Source organism: Heptranchias perlo, chromosome 2, assembly GCF_035084215.1.
Source record: "Heptranchias perlo isolate sHepPer1 chromosome 2, sHepPer1.hap1, whole genome shotgun sequence".
Taxonomy (NCBI): Eukaryota; Metazoa; Chordata; class Chondrichthyes; order Hexanchiformes; family Hexanchidae; genus Heptranchias; species Heptranchias perlo.
Genome location: NC_090326.1, coordinates 81,205,636 through 81,224,677, shown reverse-complemented (window position 1 = coordinate 81,224,677; position 19,042 = coordinate 81,205,636). Strand labels below are relative to the sequence as shown.

Here is a 19,042-nt window from a genome sequence, read left to right as displayed (position 1 = left end):
CTCCTCTATCCTTAACCACAGCATGCATTGATCTATGCTTTGTTTTGCCTTATGCTTGATGCTGTTTCAGACAGTTCAAACTGCTGTTATTATCTTCTTCATGCTTCCATGAAATTTCCTTCTGGTCTCAAATGATCTGGGCACTTTAACACCCAGGAGACTGCCTGCAGCGTACTGTCAGAAATGCTGTCTTTCGGATGAGATATTAAACTGTCTGCCCTCTCAGGTGGAGGTAAAAGATCCCATGGCACTATTTGAAGAAAAGCAGGGAAGTTCTCCTGGTGTCCTGGCCAACATTTATCCCCCAACCAACATCACTAAAAACAGTTTAAATGGTCATTTATCTCATTGCTGTGTGCAAGTTGGCTGTCACGTTTCCCTACATGTTGACTACACTTGAAAAGTACTTCATTGGCTGTGAAGCACTTTGAGACATCCCTGAGGTTGTGAAAGGTACTATATAAATGCAAGTTCTTTCTTTCTTAAGTGAAACAATAACTATAATGCATTACCATCCAATACACATCCTATGGACATTATAGGAATATGGTTTTAAACTACCCAGAATATAACATGTCATTTTTTTTTATTCATTCATGGGATGTGGGCGTCGCTGGCAAGGCCAGCATTTATTGCCCATCATATAGATAATTTACACATGTGTACAATTATTTTATACTACATGCCATGGAATTTCTTTGTAATTTATAGTAAATTATTCCCAGGTAGTATTGCAGGAAAGAATTCACAAAGATGATTAAGATTCGCTTGTGAAGAATACGGCACCGATACAATGGAATTCTCCTAGTAGTAGCCAATACCAGAACTTGTAATTTACAGGATATCTTTTACAAATTGACACTCCCAGTGAAAAGCTTTGCCCACTGGGAGCATAAATCAGGAATTCAGGCATAGAAACATAGAAAATGGGAGCAAGAGTAGGACATTCGGCCCTTCGGGCCTGCTCCACCATTCAAAATGATCATGGCTGATCGTCTAACTCAGTACCCTGTTCCCGCTTTTTCCCCATATCCCTTGATCCCTTTAGCATTAAGAAATATATCTGTCTCCTTCTTCAATACATCTAATGACTTGGCCTCCACTGCCTTCTGTGGTAGAGAATTCCACAGGTTCACCACCCTCTGAGTGAAGAAATTTCTCCTCATCTGTTCTAAATGGCATATGTTTCGATGAGATCACCTCTCATTCTTCTAAACTCTAGTGAATATAGGCCTAGTCGACCCAATCTCTCCACATACATCAGTCCTGCCATCCCAGGAATCAGTCTGTTAAACCTTCGTTGCACTCCCTCCATGGCAAGGACATCCTTCCTCAGATAAGGAGACTAAAACTGCACACAATACTCCAGATGTGGTCTCACCAAGGCCCTGTACAACTGCAGTAAGACATCCCTGCTCCTGTACTCAAATCCTCTTGCAATGAATGCCAACATACCATTCACCTTCCTAACTGCTTGCTGCACCTGAATGCTCGCTTCCAGCGACTGGTGTACAAGGACACCCAGGTCTCGTTGCACCTCCCCTTTTCCCAATCTATCACCATTCAGATAATAATGTCTGTTTTTACAACCAAAGTGGATAACCTCACACTTATCCAAGTTATACTGCATCTGCCATGTTCTTGCCCACTCACCCAACTTGTCTAAATCACATTGGAGCCTCTTTGCATCCTCCTCACAGCTCACATTCCACCCCAGCTTTGTGTCGTCTGCAAACTTGGAAATGTTACATTTCGTTCCCTCATCCAAATCATTGGCAGGACGGAAAATTATCACAAATAATCGTGTTGGGCCTGCTGCCTTCTAGGCCTGAACTCCCGATATGTGCTCCCAAAAGGTGAAGCTCAACACTGGGAGTATGAATTCATAACATTTACCCTTATGAAACATAGAAACATAGGAACAGGAGTAGGCCATTCAGCCCCTTGAGCCTGTTCCACCATTCAATTAGATCATGGCAGATCTGTATCAACTCCAATTACGTCCTTTTGTTCCATATCCCTTGATACCCTTACCGAACATAAATCTATCAATCTCAGTCTTGAAAATTTCAATTGTATTGTACAAAATAGTCAGATACCATGGAGTAAGTCCAATGTTGTATTCTAATATTGGGATTCAGACAATATCTATTAATCACTTGAATTTTGCTCATCATAGCTTATGACATAATCATCCTAGATTACAGCACAATTTTGTAACTTTCCCAGGTATTGAATATTCTCTGTATTTTCACCATTAAAATATTACTATTGTGAATTGTAAAAGTTACATTAATAGTTTTAAGCAATGTTCATACATGTTTAAATAAACTGCAGCACATGCCAGCAGACCACAAAACTGAAAATCCATTTCAGTGACATACTTCCTGAATTGTTATCCAATAAATTGATATCAAAACTGTTCCAAGTCAGCATGCATTCAAGGTCTATCATGATGTATGGTGTGCACGTACATCAAATATTTTAATTGAGGTTAGTCATTGTCCACAAGATTTGTTTTTGCACAACTCTTTCATGGTTAGTTTGGTTTCAGTCTAGAACAAAATTCAACTTGACAGATGTATGGAACAACTGGTGATAATTAATTATTCATATATTCTGATTAAAACACTAATGAATTGTAGCAATTACTTAGAATAGGGTTTATTATATATAGTTATAATTCTTAGCTAATGATGCATAAATTGCAAATTATTGGATTAGCAGATTAAACAAAAGAAATATATTTTGTCTATACAAATAATAGTTACCAGATTCTGTGATCTTTTGTGATGAACATTAGCTTTTAAAAATAAACAGATGGTGTGCACTTAAAGGGATTAAATAGATTTTGGATAAGCTCAAATTGTTACAGTACAATAAATAAAATCTGTAAAAGTTGGAAAGGCCACTTCTACAGCCTAATAATATCCCATACCAATTCTTGCTGCATTTCAGCATTCAACCCTTGCACTCAATCTCTGAGGAAGTCTAGGGGAGGCAAGAATTACACGATAAAATAAATTATTCCACCCCCACTACTAATTAAAGCTTGATCATACTCCCAATAAACTACATTTTCCTTCTTGTCAGCATTACTATGGATGGACCACTTTAAAAAACCCACCCTATCATGCATTCTTCGGCTTCTTTTTTTTATTCGTTCATGGGATGTGGGCGTCGCTGGCAAGGCCAGCATTTATTGCCCATCCCTAATTGCCCTTGAGAAGGTGGTGGTGAGCCGCCTTCTTGAACTGCTGCAGTCTGTGTGGTGAAGTTTCTCCCACAGTGCTGTTAGGTAGGGAGTTCCAGGATTTTGACCCAGCGACAATGAAGGAACGGCGATATATTTCCAAGTCGGGATGGTGTGTGGCTTGGAGGGGAACGTGCATGTGGTGGTGTTCCCATGTGCCTGCTGCCCGTGTCCTTCTAGGTGGGAGGTGCTGTTGATAAAGCCTTGGCGAGTTGGTGCAGTGCATCCTGTGGATGGTACACACTGCAGCCACGGTACGCCGGTTGTGGATGGGGTACCAATCAAGCAGGCTGCTGTGTCCTGGATGGTGTGGAGCTTCTTGAGTGTTGTTGGAGCTGCACTCATCCAGGCAAGTGGAGAGTATTCCATCACGCTCCTGACTTGTGCCTTGTAGATGGTGGAAAGGCTTTGGGGAGTCAGGAGGTGAGTCAATCACCGCAGAATACCCAGCCTCTGACCTTCTCTTGTAGCCACAGTATTTATGTGGCTGATCCAGTTAAGTTTCTGGTCAATGGTGACCCCCAAGATGTTGATGGTGGGGGATTCGGCGATGGTAATGCTGTTGAATGTCAAGGGGAGGGGTCAGTACAAGTTTCAGATTGAGCAAATTCTTACCCTGTCTTATATAACTGAGGACAAAACAATCTTCCAGCCCTAAACAAAAAAGTTTAATTTGGCTCCAGAGATGGGAACTCTATCCTATCTTTCTCCAAGTGAGTCAGAAGAATAACATAGATTCAGCTGAGCAGATATTAAGAAATTACTTTTTCACCAGGTGGAGGAAAATAGGAAATCATCTCAGTAGTTTCTGCTGAACCAAAACTAAGATTTTCCTCCGACTACTAACTTAGAATGGTGTTCTTACCAGATTTTTAAAAAATATTTTGGTGATTTGTTTGTACACGTCAAAGTGAAAGCATCAGCACAAAGGGTCGAAACATTTCATAGATTATTGGTGAAGGCATATGTGGAATACTGGGGTATATTTTCTAACTGGGGTATGTTTTCACACCATTAATTTAAATCGAAGGAAAATCAGGCAGGCTCCATTACGGGCATGCGATCGTCCTCATCCAATTTTCCTCTGTTGCACGCAGGAGATACTTTATGTCCAGCTGCTAAAGATAAAAATCAGCCGTAATGTTTATTTAAACATATTAGCCCTCAAATAAGCATGCCTTTCAAAGGTTGAGATGCATCGGTAATGTTGATGAAAAAAAACTAATTAACTTGTAGCACATAACTGGAGAATACAAGTATGTTATTACTGAGGCCCAAGGAAGACTAGACATTAGATGTTCGTTTGCACAGAATAGGTGATGTGTTGAAAAGCACTCCCTGCAAAAGCATTTAATGATATGTTGATTAATTAATTCAAAAAGGACATAGATAAATATCTGGTTCAGAATGTGCTTCAAGATTATAACCGAAACCAATGATTCTTGTGCTGCTAAGGCTATTTAAATATCACCTGTTAATGCAAATGTCCAGGCTTGAATATATAGATTGCAAAGATTGCTGGATGCTCTGGAGTTTTGCTCAGTACCCTTTGGGGTCAGGAAGAGATTTTGCAGAACTTTCCCTCAGGAGATTAAATTTGGGAACTGTCTGTGATAGGATAGAGGGGCCAATTCCTCACCGCCCAGTTTGTAGTCCTGGTTGCAGGGAGCACTTGGTGGGAAATCGCAGGCGCATATATTAATGGATGGGGAAATTGGGACTGAGGAATGTGCCCTAGAATGTACCTGGATTTGTTGACAGAAGTTTGAATATGGAATTTAAAGGATAAAAGAGGTTGAGGATTATGGCGATACTAATAGATTTGTTTGTCATGGGAGAGTGCGTGGACATAAGGGAAGGGATCCACGACTGTGAAAGGAATGGGCTTGATGGGCCAAATTATTTTTTATTCCAATTATTGACGTTTCTAAAGGCATTTTTTCAACTTTGATTTGGGAATCAGTTCCATTGAATCATAGCAAAGAAACAGGTAATTGGATCTAGGATATTGGATGTTTTTTCTCCACGGGAACCATATAGTCAAAAACTGTCTCTCCTGCTCCTTTTAACCACAATGATGAATGGTTGAAAACTTTTGACTTATGGCAAATGAAGCATTCATCTGTAAGAATGATGATTGCAGTGCTTAAAGGTAAATAATCCCAACTTTTTTTCTTACCTATTTGAAAGAAAATTTATCAGAGTTGCCCAGATGTTTGTTTTTAAATAACTAAATCGAATAGAAATTGCCTCGTTGTCCAGCAGTCTCTGCTCTCGGAAATAAAATGCGTTTCTGTGGCAACGAGTGGCTTCAGAGTCCGAAAAACGAAGTGAAAGTGTGTGGAGAAGCTCGCTCTGTCTGCTGCGGCTTTATACATCGAGGGGGAAATTCTCTCTCACATTACATGTCAAATTCACTTATGTCTCTTTTCTTCTTTTTTTAAAAAAATAAACGTTTTGTTTCTCTGTCCTCGGTGCGAGAAACTTCTAGGAGGGTCCACACCGTGTGTTGTACTGGCTGCGGGGCGGGAGCAGTTTGTTCCCCCTTCAGACTTCCCCCGTCTGACGATAGGCTTCTCGGGGACTGAGTGGGTGATTAAAGGGCTCTTCAGGGCTCAGAGCACAATAGAGCGAGTGAGAGAGGGAGGGAGGGAGTGAGAGAGGAGTGAGGGAGAGGGAGGGAGTGATTAAAGGGCTCTTCAGGGCTCAGAGCACAATAGAGCGAGTGAGAGAGGGAGGGAGGGAGAGAGTGATTAAAGGGCTCTTCAGGGCTCAGAGCACAATAGAGCGAGTGAGAGAGGAGTGAGGGAGAGAGTGATTAAAGGGCTCTTCAGGGCTCAGAGCACAATAGAGCGAGGGAGGGAGGAGTGAGGGAGAGAGTGATTAAAGGGCTCTTCAGGGCTCAGAGCACAATAGAGCGAGTGAGAGAGGGAGGGAGGGAGAGAGTGATTAAAGGGCTCTTCAGGGCTCAGAGCACAATAGAGCGAGTGAGAGAGGGAGTGAGGGAGAGAGTGATTAAAGGGCTCTTCAGGGCTCAGAGCACAATAGAGCGAGGGAGGGAGGAGTGAGGGAGAGAGTGATTAAAGGGCTCTTCAGGGCTCAGAGCACAATAGAGCGAGTGAGAGAGGGAGGGAGGGAGAGAGTGATTAAAGGGCTCTTCAGGGCTCAGAGCACAATAGAGCGAGGGAGGGAGGGAGTGAGAGAGGAGTGAGGGAGGGAGTGATTAAAGGGCTCTTCAGGGCTCAGAGCACAATAGAGCGAGTGAGAGAGGAGTGAGGGAGAGAGTGATTAAAGGGCTCTTCAGGGCTCAGAGCACAATAGAGCGAGTGAGAGTGAGGGAGGGAGTGTGAGGGAGGGAGTGAGAGGAGGGGACCTTCATCCGTCCGCCCGCAGCTTGTGCCGTGTGCTGCCGGGGCTCTGGGAGATGCTCCATCCTGCGGCCAGTGCGCGTCTCTCTGCAGCCCGGCGCTTGAGCTCCTCTCGCCCTCTCTGCCCGGGCTCCTCTCGCCCTCTCTGCCCGGGCTCCTCTTCACGCCATGGAGCAGCGCGCATTTGTCATCGGAACCGGCTCCCTTCCAAAACACGGACACTTTCCGGCGAAGGTATTTTTAGTCGTCGTTTATATTTTGGCCATCGCCGTCGCAGCAAGCAAGACAGGTGGTGAGTGTTCGCCGGACATACGTTTGTACGTGTGATTTATTGCAGTTTCTATTTTTTTACAACAAAATGATAGTTAAGGGCTGCGATGTCTAACTCTGTGTCCAGATTGAATGGATGTACATTCTAATAAATTGCACGCTTATTGTTAATCAAAACATTTAGATCCAAAAATGAATGAAATGCAACACTTCTAATTGCTTGCAATTTTTAAAATTACAGTTAGGAACAAATGCACTGCTGAGAAAACGAACCGTTGCACTGAATGCCTCCTCCTGGGTCCTGAATGTGGATGGTGTTTTCAAAAGGTGATATGATTGTTGATGCGTTGTTCTTGATGCAAGATTCCAACAATACTTTCCTAGTCCTTGTGAAAAATCAACCTGGATTAAGGATGCAAAGATCAACCCAGTATCAAAATAATCACAGATTCAGTCTCATTACGGTTTATTACTGAGAAAATGCAAGGAAGTAAGGAATTGAGTATTTAATTTTATATAAGCTGTATATTTTAACACAGTAATTCATTTTGTATAGTAAAGCAATTCAGGTAAGCTGAGGCACCATATTAAATGGTTATTCTGTATTAATTCATTTTGGGACAGTGTCCATTAAAGTTAGTGAAGTTGGGTTTGTGAATAAAAAAAGCAATAACGACAGGTGACCATCTATGTACATTTGACAGTAAGTTATGATTCAGCTTAACTTTTCAAATATACTGCATTTACAATATATAAATATTCTGTACATTAGGATTTTTCAGATGAATCACTGCATAAGAAGAGGTGTGACTTGATCACCAATCTAATTCAAAAAGGCTGCAATTCAGATTTCATTGAATTTCTTGAAGTCAAAAAAATAATGAAAGAAAAACAACAAAGTTCTCAACTGGCCCCTGGCAAAGTCTCTTTGCAGCTGCGACCAGGTTTGAACCTAAGTACTTTTGTCTAATAATGTTGAAAGTATAAAATGTCTGAGCAGATTTTTACACTGTGCTTAATGTTGCTGATATAGTTTGTGATAGCCTTGCAGCTTCCTTAAGTTTTCTTAGCTTTACTTTTCCCACTGAATGTTTTTAATATCTAAGGGTAATTATTGTCCATGTTTTAATGTTACAAAAACAATATTTTGCAAGTCTCAGCAAGTTCTGTGAATGATGGGATGGTTCATTATTTCCATTTAAATGGTAGGTTACTTTCTTGTTATTACACAATGTTTGACATTCAGTGTTCACTTGTATTTTCCAAAGCAATCGTGCTCTGTCTTGTCGATATTCATCAGTGCAGAAGTTACATTTACTACAAATAATAGCTGTAAATAGGTCCACTGTAAAACATTATTAAAACTAAAAAAGTTACCATTCCATTTTCAAATATAAAGGAAAACTTTTTTTTCCACAATACTTTGAATATAATCCTGTTAAATTCACAGCATAAACTGTCTTCTTGTCATCTTGTGCCATCCACACAAAGATTGGACAAATCCAAACCTGGTTTCCAAAGCGGCAGTGGGTGGAGTGCTCGCTCCGCCCACTCAGTCCCTCACAAGAGGCCTTAGCCATTTTGAGGTCTGGGCCTCATTGTCATAATCCCAGCAAGCTGCAGTGGGCACTGATTATGCTCCTGTGAAGTGCCTTGGGACATTTTACCATATTACAAGTGCTATATAAATGCAAGTTGTTGTTGATAGACAGCTCGCTGGACAGGGGAGTGGGAAATCCAGGGGGGGCAGTCAGAAATTTTCTCCTAGAGCAAGGCAGCGTGCCAGAAGAATTTTGTGGGGCCAGGAGGAGCACAAATGCTCTTCCTGGCCCCACAAAAATCTTAACCCCCCCAAAACATACCCTTTTATCTGACAGCCTACAGTGGTCCCTTGTTAGATCACTCAATTGCTGCTACCAATGGGTGGAGTATGCGCGATGTATGCTCCACCCATTCGTACCTCAAAATTGCATTGGGGTCATACAACCACTGTAGGGCTCTCATTTGCATATTACAAATAGACTCCTGCCTGAAACAGGCAGGTGCCTGGTCCATCAAGCTGAAGGCCCTGAAAAAAATGGGAGTGGCCATAAAGGAGGCGAGAATGGGCTGGTAAATGATGTACTGCCATTTTCAGCACACTACCACTCTGCTCCCGCTGGGTGAAGGCCATAAACGTTGGCGCCTTTCGGTTACCCTTACTTTTTATCAAAATTGCATTGCAATGCAATTAAAAGTTAGAGCTAATTATTTGCGATTCCTTGTAGGCTAAACAAAATTAACAAAATAAACAAGTACAAGAAAATTGTGTATGTCAAGAGAATATTTTATAAGGATAGGAACATTATACCATGTAAAAAAGAATGCCTCTAATTTCCGTAGGAATTCTTCTGATCTCCTACTGTAACTTTGGTGGATGATCAGCAGAAAACCGAGAGATATAGTGCAAATTATTCTTCTGCTAATATGTAGGTTTGCATCTCTTTAAAGCTAAAATTTGATGTTAAGTAAACATTAGATGAGTTCATACAGAGTCATTTAAAAGGGTACAGATATTCTGGCTCCAGTATTCTGTGTTCCTGTAAAATCCATTTTTTAGCAATTTGAAGGTGACAAAGTGTGACAGAGAAGTGCTTATGGATGTGAAATATGTTTTTGTACATAATCTCCCATGGCGTTCCTCGCTAGTAATCTGGGATCTGGAGCATGGTTGTGACAAGTAGCTGCTAACCTGGCCTGCCTGTTTAAGGTCTTTGTTCAGTTACTCCCTTTGGGGAAGGGGTCTAAATAGGCAAACTTAAGGTCAGTTAGAGGCTAATTTCTGTTCTGGTGGCAGGCTTCAGGTTTCTCTAGATTAACAACTCTTGTTAATCCCTGCTCAAAGTTGCAAGAAACCATCAGGAAATGACTGATTCTTTTTCTCTTTTTATATGCTTTTTAAAGACTGTTCAGTCGTAGTTTGTTGCTGTTTTATAAATATGACATATAGCCAACCAGCTGCAAGTGTGCCTGTGACAAAGTGCGTCAGATGCATATTAGGTGCGATACCTTTTATAAATAGATATGAATAACAGATTGAAAGAAGTGAGTTTATGCAGAATTCTTGAGTTTTAGATGACCTGAAGGAGATATATTGTTGTTTGAAATATATAAATTCTGAAAGTAATTAATTAATAATCAGGGCTTTCATTAAACGCTCATTACGAACTGGAAGTGCACCGTACTGGGTTGGGCTGCTCCATAGGAGTATGCTAGAAATATTTAAAAGAGTGAATAAAATATTCAAATTAGGGTCCTACGCTTGTTGTAGGACCCTTTTCTGATGTTGATATGCCCAGCGCCGGACTTGCCATGTGATAAACTTGCCCAGCAACTTGTGGAGCTAATAGGCAGGATGGACTTTTGCAGTAGTGCTATTTAAAGGACTCATCCACTGCATACAGGTTAGTTGGTAGTTTATCATTTTGGACTGCTAGTTAACTTCTGGGCGTTTTTTGGCCTGTTTTCTGACTGAAAACTTAATTCTGACTGCTGGGAAGAGGTTTTAGCTGGTGCTCAACTATTTTTGGCTGCCTTTTAAACAGTTATACCGCAGTCATGGGTGGCCTGTTAGGGCTGCCTTTAGGGCAGGATGATGAGGTGGAGCAGTGAGGAAGACAGGAGAGAGCAGCTGGTACAAGAGGGAGAAGGAGGGCACTGAGCATTAAGCCATACGTCTTCAAGTGAGCCATAAGTCTTCAAGGAGCGCTGCTCCTACATGAACTTCTCAGAAGTACAATGTCTCAAGTGCCTCCGCTTCACCAAGGAGGCTGTCACCGAGCTATATCACCTGTTGCAGCAACAACTGGAGCCTCAATCCACGGCATGGACAGTAAACACTGCATGTGGCTGTCAAGGTCACTGTGGCCCTTAATCTTTATGCATCAGGCTTCCTTCAGTCTGCAGGGTGACATCAGCAACATCACAGTTTGCAGTGCACCGCTGTATCAGGGAGGTCACCGAGGCTTTTTACACCAGGAGGAATAGCTACATTACTTTCCCCATGGACCGAGCTCAAGCGAAGCAGGATGAGAGAGCATTAGGCTGTGCATGCATTGCAGGCTTCCCCAGGATCCAGAATGCCATAGACTGCACTCACATTGCTTTGCGTGTTCCCCATCACCAACTTGTCTTCTTAATAGAAAGGGATTCCACTCGCTCAATGTCCAGCTGGTTTGCGACCATAGGCAGTGCATCATGCAGGTCTGTGTCCAGTTTCCTGGCAGCAGTCATGATTCATGTATTCTGCACCAGCCCTCGGTGCTGCCTTTATTCCAATAAGGCCGCCAGGTTACACTGCTGGCTACTATACGACAAGGGCTACCCTTTTAGACTTGGCTCATGACTCCTATCAGGAACCAGGGCACAGCTGCAGATCTGGCCTACAACGTGAGCCATGCAGCCACCAGGAATGTCATCAAGCAGACAATCGGTGTGGTCAAGCAACATTTCCACTGCCTGGACCATTCAGAGGAGCTTTACAGTACACTCCTGAGAAGGTATCCAGATTTGTGGTCATCTGCTGCATGCTCTATAACTTTGCCAACATGAGGGACCAGTCCTTGCCACCAGCTAGGCAACAAAAAATGCAGCAGGAGCAGGTGCAGGAGGAGGAGGAGAAGCATGAAGAGGAGGAAGAGCAAGAGCGGCATCATCCACCAGGAGCAATCTAGAGTAAAAATACTTAAATGGAGGAGGGCCAATTTCAGTGGGTTGAGAACGGATCTGGCCCGGGTAAATTGGATTCAAAGATTGGCAGGCAAAACTGTAATCGAACAATAGTCGGCCTTTAAAGAGGAGATGGTTCGAGTTCAGTCTAGGCACATTCCCATGAGGGGGAAAGGGAGGACAACCAAAGCCAGAGCTCTCTGAATGACAAAGAAGATGCAGAAAATGGAGGCATATGACATATGTCAAGTTGATTATACAAGTGAGAACCAGGCTGAATATAGAAAGTACAGAAGAGAAATGAAAGAGGGGCAAAGTGAGAGTATGAGAATAGACTGGCAGCTAACCTGAAAGGGAATCCAAAAGTCTTCTATAGGCATATAAATAGTAAACGGATAGTAAGAGGAGGGGTGGGGCCGATTAGGGACCAAAAACGAGATCTACGCATGGAGGCAGAGGGCATGGCTGAGGTACTAAATGAGTACTTTGCATCTGTGTTTACCAAGGAAGAAAATGCTGCCAAAATCACAGTAAAAAAGGAAGTAGTTGAGACACTGGTTGGGCTAAAAATTGATAAAGAGGAGGTATTAGAAAGACTGGCTGTACTTAAAGTAGATAAGTCACCCAGTCCGGATGGGATGCATGGGTTGCTGAGGGAAGAAAGGGTGGAAATTGCAGAGGAACGAACCATAATCTTCCAAACGTCCTTAGATATGGAGGTGGTGCCAAGGGACTGGAGAATTGCAAATATTACACCCTTAATCAAAAAAGGGTACAACGATAAACCTGGCAACTACAGGCCAGTCAGTTTAACCTCGATGGTGGGGAAGTTTTTAGAAACGATAATCCAGGACAAAATTAATAGTCACTTGGACAAGTGTGGATTAATAAAGGAAAGCCAGCACGGATTTGTTAAAGGCACATCTTGTTTAACTCAGTTGGATGAGTTTTTTGATGAGGTAACAGAGAAGGTTGATGAGGGCAATGTGGTTGATGCTGTGTATATGGACTTCCAGAAGGTATTTGATAAAGTGCCACATGATAAGCTTGTCAGCAAAATTGAAGCACATGGAGTAAAAGGGGCAGTGGCAGCATGGATATGAAATTGACTAAGTGAAAGGAAACAGAGAGTAGTGGTGAATGGTTGCTTTTTCGGATTGGAGGAAGGTATACAGTGGTGTTCCCCAGGGGTCGGCACTAGGACCGCTGCTTTTTTTGATATATATTAACGACTCGGACTTGGGTGTACGGGACACAATTTCAAAATTTGCAGATGACACAAAACGTAGAAACATAGAAAATAGGAGCAAGAGTAGGCCATTTGGCCCTTCGGGCCTGCTCCGCCATTTAAAATGATCATGACTGATCGCCTAACTCAGTACCCTGTTCCCGCTTTCTCCCCATATCCCTCGATCCCTTTAGCATTAAGAAATATATCTATCTCCTTCTTGAATACATCTATTGACTTGGCCTTCACTGCCTTCTGTGGTAGAGAATTGCACAGGTTCACCACCCTCTGAGTGAAGAAATTTCTCCTCATCTCGTTTCTAAATGGCATATCCCGTATCCTGAGACTGTGACCCCTGGTTTTGGACTCCCCAACCATCGGGAACATCCTCCCTGCATCCAGTCTGTCTAGTCCTGTTAGAATTTTTTATGTTTCGGTGAGATCCCTCTCATTCTTCTAAACTCTAGTGAATATAAGCCTGGTCGACCCAATCCCTCCTCATACGTCAGTCCTGCCATCCCAGGAATCAGTCTGGTAAACCTTCGTTGCACTCCCTCCATGGCAAGGACATCCTTCCTCAGATAAGGAGACCAGAACTGCACACAATACTCCAGATGTGGTCTCACCAAAGCCCTGTATAACTGCAGTAAGACATCCCTGCTCCTGTACTCAAATCCTCTTGCAATGAAGGTCAACATACCATTCGCCTTCCTAACTGCTTGCTGCACCTGAATGCTCTCTTTCAGCGACTGGTGTACAAGGACACCCAGGTCTCATTGCACCTCCCCTTTTCCCAATCTATCACCATTCAGATAATAATCTGCCTTTCTGTTTTTACAACCAAAGTGGATAACCTCACATTTATCCACGTTATACTGTATCTGCAATGTTCTTGCCCACTCACCCAACTTATCTAAATCATATTGGAGCCTCTGCATCCTCCCCACAGCTCACATTCCGCTCCAGCTTTGTGTCATCTGCAAACTTGGAAATGTTACATTTAGTTCCCTCATCCAAATCATTGATATACATTGTGAATAGCTGGGGCCCAAGCACTGATCCCTGCGTACCCCACTAGTCACTGCCTGCCAACTGGAAAAAGACCCGTTTATTCCTACTCTCTGTTTCCTACCTGTCAATCAATTCTCAATCCATGCCAGTATATTCCCCCCAATCCCATGTGCTTTAATTTTGCACACTAACCTCTTGTGTGGGACCTTATCAAAAGCCATCTGAAAATCCAAATACACCACATCCACTGGTTCTCCCATATCTATTCTACTAGTTATATCCTCAAAAAACTCCAGCAGATTTGTAAAGCATGATTTTCCTTTCATAAACCCATGCTGACTTTATCCAATCCTGTTAATGCCCTCCAAGTATTCTGTTATCACATCTTTTATAATAGACTCTAGCATTTTCCCCACTACTGATGTTAGGCTAACTGGTCTGTAATTCCCTGTTTTTTCTCTCCCTCCTTTTTTAAATAGTGGGGTTACATTTGCCACCCTCCAATCTGTAGGAACTGTTCCAGAGTCTATAGAATTTTGGAAGATGATCACCAATGCATCCACTAATTCCTGGGCCACTTCCTTTTGTACTCTGGGATGTAGATTATCAGGCCCTGGGGATTTGTCAGCCCTTAGCCCCATTAATTTCCCTAGCACTATTTTTTTACTAATACTGGTTTCCTTCAGTTCCTCCCTCTCACTAGACCCTTGGTTCCCTAACATTTCTGTCAGGTTATTTGTGTCCTTCTTTATGAAGGCAGAACCAAAGTATGTGTTTAATTGTTCTGCCATTTCTTTGTTCCCCATAATAATTTCCCCCATTTCTGACTGTAAGGGACCTACATTTGTCTTCACTAATCTTTTTCTCTTGACATATTTATAGAAGCTTTTACAGTCAGTTTTTATGTTCCCTGCTGGTTTACTCTCATAGTAAAGAAGCATAGTAAACAGTGAGGAGGATAGTAATAGACTTCACGTGGATGTAGACAGGCTGGTGGAATGGGCGGACACGTGGCAGATGAAATTTAATGCAGCAAAATGCGAAGTGATACATTTTGGCAGGAAGAATGAGGAGTGGCAATATAAACTAAATGGTACAATTCTAAAGGGGATGCAGGAACAGAGAGACCTGGGGGTATATGTGCAAAAATATTTGAGGGTGGCAGGATAGATTGAGAAAGCAGTTAAAAATGCATATGGGCTCCTGGGCTTTTAACTGGAGGCATAGAGTACAAAAGCAAGGAAGTTATGTTGAACCTTTATAAAACACTGGTTTGGCCACAACTGGAGTATTGTGTCCAATTCTGGGCATTGCACTTTATGAAGGATATGAAGGCCTTAGAGAGGATGCAGAAAAGATTTACTAGAGTGGTTCCTGGGATGAGGTACTTCAGTTATGTGGATAGACTAGAGAAGCTGGGGTTGTTCTCCTTAGAGCAGAGACGGTTAGGAGGAGATTTGAAAGAAGTGTTCAAAATCCTGAAGGGTTTAGATAACGTAAATAAAGAGAAATTGTTCCCTTTGGCTGAAGGCTCGAGAACCAGAGGACACTGATTTAAGGTGATTGGGAAAAGAACCAAAGGTGATATGAGGAAAAAAATTTTTACGCAGCGAGTAATTATGATCTGGAATATGCTGCCTGAAAAGTGTTGGAAGCAGATTCAGTCGTGGCTTTCAAAAAGGAATTGGATAAATACTTGAAGGGAAAAAATTTGCAGGGCTACGGGGAAAGAGCGGGGGAATGTGACTAACTGGATTGATCTTACAAAGAGCCGGCATGGGGTCGATAGGCCGAATGGACTCATTTTGTACTGTAATCATTCTATGAGTTTCGGTTCACGTCACAGATGCTAAATGTTTCCAATATTTTCTGCTTTTGTGTAAAATAATAATCCTGTTTGTAATTAAATTACCACTCATGCTCACAGTATAAATTGTACTTGCCGCAGATGTGGCAGACTACTACACACTAGTGGATGTTGCCAGTGACAGCCAGTAATATAATTTAAAAATAACACTGGTATTAAATGCTTTTTGAGCTTGTTCTTTTCGCGCATTTTAGTGCCATCAAATTCAGGGCACAATTATTTCAACATTTCAGCTGTGCTTGTTATTATGAACATTCAAAACTAACATAATCCAATTAATTGAGACCTTCAAATTTGGAATTCTTAATGACCCATCAACACTAGATCCAGCGTGCTTGCTTTGTAACACAATAGCTGCAAATGCTTGCCCCTAAGTATGATGGTTTGTGAAGTTATTTACGTTCTCATTAGCCGCAGAGATAAACTGGCATGGCCCACCAAATCTCATAAAGTGCTGAATTCTCTTTTTTATATTCGTTCATGGGATGTGGGCGTCGCTGGCAAGGCCAGCTTTTATTGCCCATCCCTAATTGCCCTTGAGAAGGTGGAGGTGAGCCGCCTTCTTGAAACGCTGCAGTCCTTGTGGTGAAGGTTCTCCCACAATGCTGTTAGGTAGGGAGTTCCAGGATTTTGACCCAGCGACAATGAAGGAACGGCGATATATTTCCACGTCGGGATGGTGTGCGACTTGGAGGGGAACTTGCAGGTGGTGTTGTTCCCATGACCCTGCTGCCCTTGTCCTTCTAGGTGGTAGAGGTCGTGGGTTTGGGAGGTGCTGTCAAAGAAGCCTTGGCGAGTTGCTGCAGTGCATCCTGTGGATGGTACACACTGCAGCCACTGTGCGCCGGTGGTGGAGAGAGTGAATGTTTAGGGTGGTGGATGGGGTGCCAATCAAGCGGGCTGCTTTGTCCTGGATGGTGTTGAGCTTCTTGAGTGTTGTTGGAGCTGCACTCATCCAAGCAAGTGGAGAATATTCCATCACACTCCTGACTTGTGCCTTGTAAATAGAGGAAAGGCTTTTGGCAGTCAGGAGGTGAGTCACTAGCTGCAGAATACCCAGCCTCTGACCTGCTCTTGTAGCCACAGTATTTATGTGGCTGGTCCAGTTAAGTTTCTGGTCAATGGTGACCCCTAGGATGTTGATGGTGGGGGATTTGGCGATGGTAATGCGTTGAATGTCAAGGTGAGGTGGTTTGATTCTCTTGTTGGAGATGGTCATTGCCTGGCACTTGTCTGGCACAAATGTTACTTGCCACTTATCAGCCCAAGCCTGGATGTTGCCCAGGTCATGCTGCATGCGGGCTCGGACTGCTTCATTATCTGAGGGGTTGCGAATGGAACTGAACACTGTGCAATCATCAGCGAACATCCCCATTTCTGACCTTATGACGAAGGGAAGATCATTGATGAAGCAGCTGAAGATGGTTGGGCCTAGGACACTGCCCTGAGGAACTCCTGCAGCAATGCCCTGGGGCTGAGATGATTGGTCCCCAACAACCACTAGCATTTTCCTTTGTGCTAGGTATGACTCCAGCCACTGGAGAGTTTTCCCCCTAATTCTCATTGACTTCAATTTTACTGGGGCTCCTTGGTGCCACACTCGGTCAAATGCTGCCTTGATGTCAAGGGCAGTCACTCTCACCTCACCTCTGGAATTCAGCTCTTTTTGTCCATGTTTGGACCAAGGCTGTAATGAGGTCAGGAGCCGAGTGGTCCCGGCGGAACCCAAACTGAGCATCGGTGAGCAGGTTATTGGTGAGTAAGTGCCGCTTGATAGCACTGTCGACGACACCTTCCATTACTTTGCTGATGATTGAGAGTAGACTGATGGGGCGGTAATTAGCTGGATTGGATTTGTCCTGCTTTTTGTGGACAGGACATACCTGGGCAATGTCGGGAAGATGCCAGTGTTGTAGCTGTACTGGAACAGTTTGGCTAGAAGCGCGGCAAGTTCTGGAGCACAAGTCTTCAGCACTACAGCTGAGATGTTGTCGGGGCCCATAGCCTTTGTTGTATCCAGTGCACTCAGCCGTTTCTTAATATCACGTGGAGTGAATCGAATTGGCTGAAGACTGGCTTCTGTGATGGTGGGGATATCTGGAGGAGGCCGAAATGGATTATCCACTCAGCACTTCTGGTTGAAGATGGTTGCAAACGCTTCAGCCTTGTCTTTTGCACTCACGTGCTAGACTCTGCCATCATTGAGGATGGGGATGTTCACAGGGCCTCCTCCTCCCGTTAGTTGTTTAATTGTCCACCACCATTCACGACTGGATGTGGCAGGACTGCAGAGCTTTGATCTGATCCGTTGGTTGTGGAATCGCTTAGCTCTGTCTATAGCATGTTGCTTCCGCTGTTTAGCATGCATGTAGTCCTGTGTTGTAGCTTCACCAGGTTGGCACCTCATTTTTAGGTATGCCTGGTGCTGCTCCTGGCATGCTCTTCTACACTCCTCATTGAACCAGGGTTGATCCCCTGGCTTGTTGGTAATGGTAGAGTGAGGATATAAAATGTACAACAGCATTAGTGTTGATGGCTGAAGTGAAGTATACTCTGTTTAATAGCTTTCCAAAGCAGAGTTATATGTACAGAGGATACCAGCTGTGAGAGCGCAAATGGAGAAAAAAAGTGCTATGGTTCTGTCACCGACAATGTGTCAATTGAAAATTGATGTTTAAAAGGAAATTACTTTCAAGTAGAGCACTACTTCTGTCAGAGTTGCTATTTTGAATGTGGATATGCTGAGAAGATGACAGCTGAATTTTACTGGCTACCTGCAACTGAAATCAAACTGCATTGACTTCCAGTGGGACAGCAAAGATTCAATAAACTAACTGATGGACCTCCAATTAACATGGTGAGGAGGAGAGACCGACTCGATTTGAGTTCTGTGATAGAGCAATTCTAACAAATTAAAGTATCCCTATGGAAAAGATTTTTGTTCAGCCAGCAGAATTAGGATCAGTGATTTATGTGAAAAAGGATAGAATAGAATAGATAGGTACACTGAGCTACAGCACAGAACAAGGTCTGCTGCAAAGCCCAATAGTCACTGTGGGTATAAAGACTGAATGTCATTGGTGACCTATCACTGGGGAATTTAAGGGGTGAAATTCCTCTGTGCTGCTCCTGCTCCACCATGGTAGCTTTGACAGACATCTCATTTTCGCGTAATACTTCTGGCAAAGTTACGGTGATTGACCGATTTCTGAGCAGCCTCCAGCAGTCCCTTTAAGGACCACTGGTTAGGCCACTCATGCTGATATAAATGGGCAGGGCATGTTCATCATTCCACATCATCCACCAACTCTTACCTGAAGTGAGAGAAAAGAAGAAAA

General features: G+C 43.1%; 1 protein-coding gene across 1 annotated transcript in view; it reads left to right on the top strand.

Moving 5' to 3' along the window:
- Positions 1-6,541: 6,541 nt before the first annotated feature.
- The window catches only part of itgb8 (integrin, beta 8), a 107,972-nt gene continuing 95,471 nt past the window's right edge, over positions 6,542-19,042 (top strand). The window contains exons 1-3 of the mRNA XM_068003686.1: positions 6,542-6,913; positions 7,133-7,218; positions 7,664-7,835. Of these exons, the coding sequence (XP_067859787.1) occupies positions 6,790-6,913; positions 7,133-7,218; positions 7,664-7,835 (382 nt within the window). The 5' untranslated portion in view covers positions 6,542-6,789. The remainder of the gene's footprint in view (positions 6,914-7,132; positions 7,219-7,663; positions 7,836-19,042) is intronic.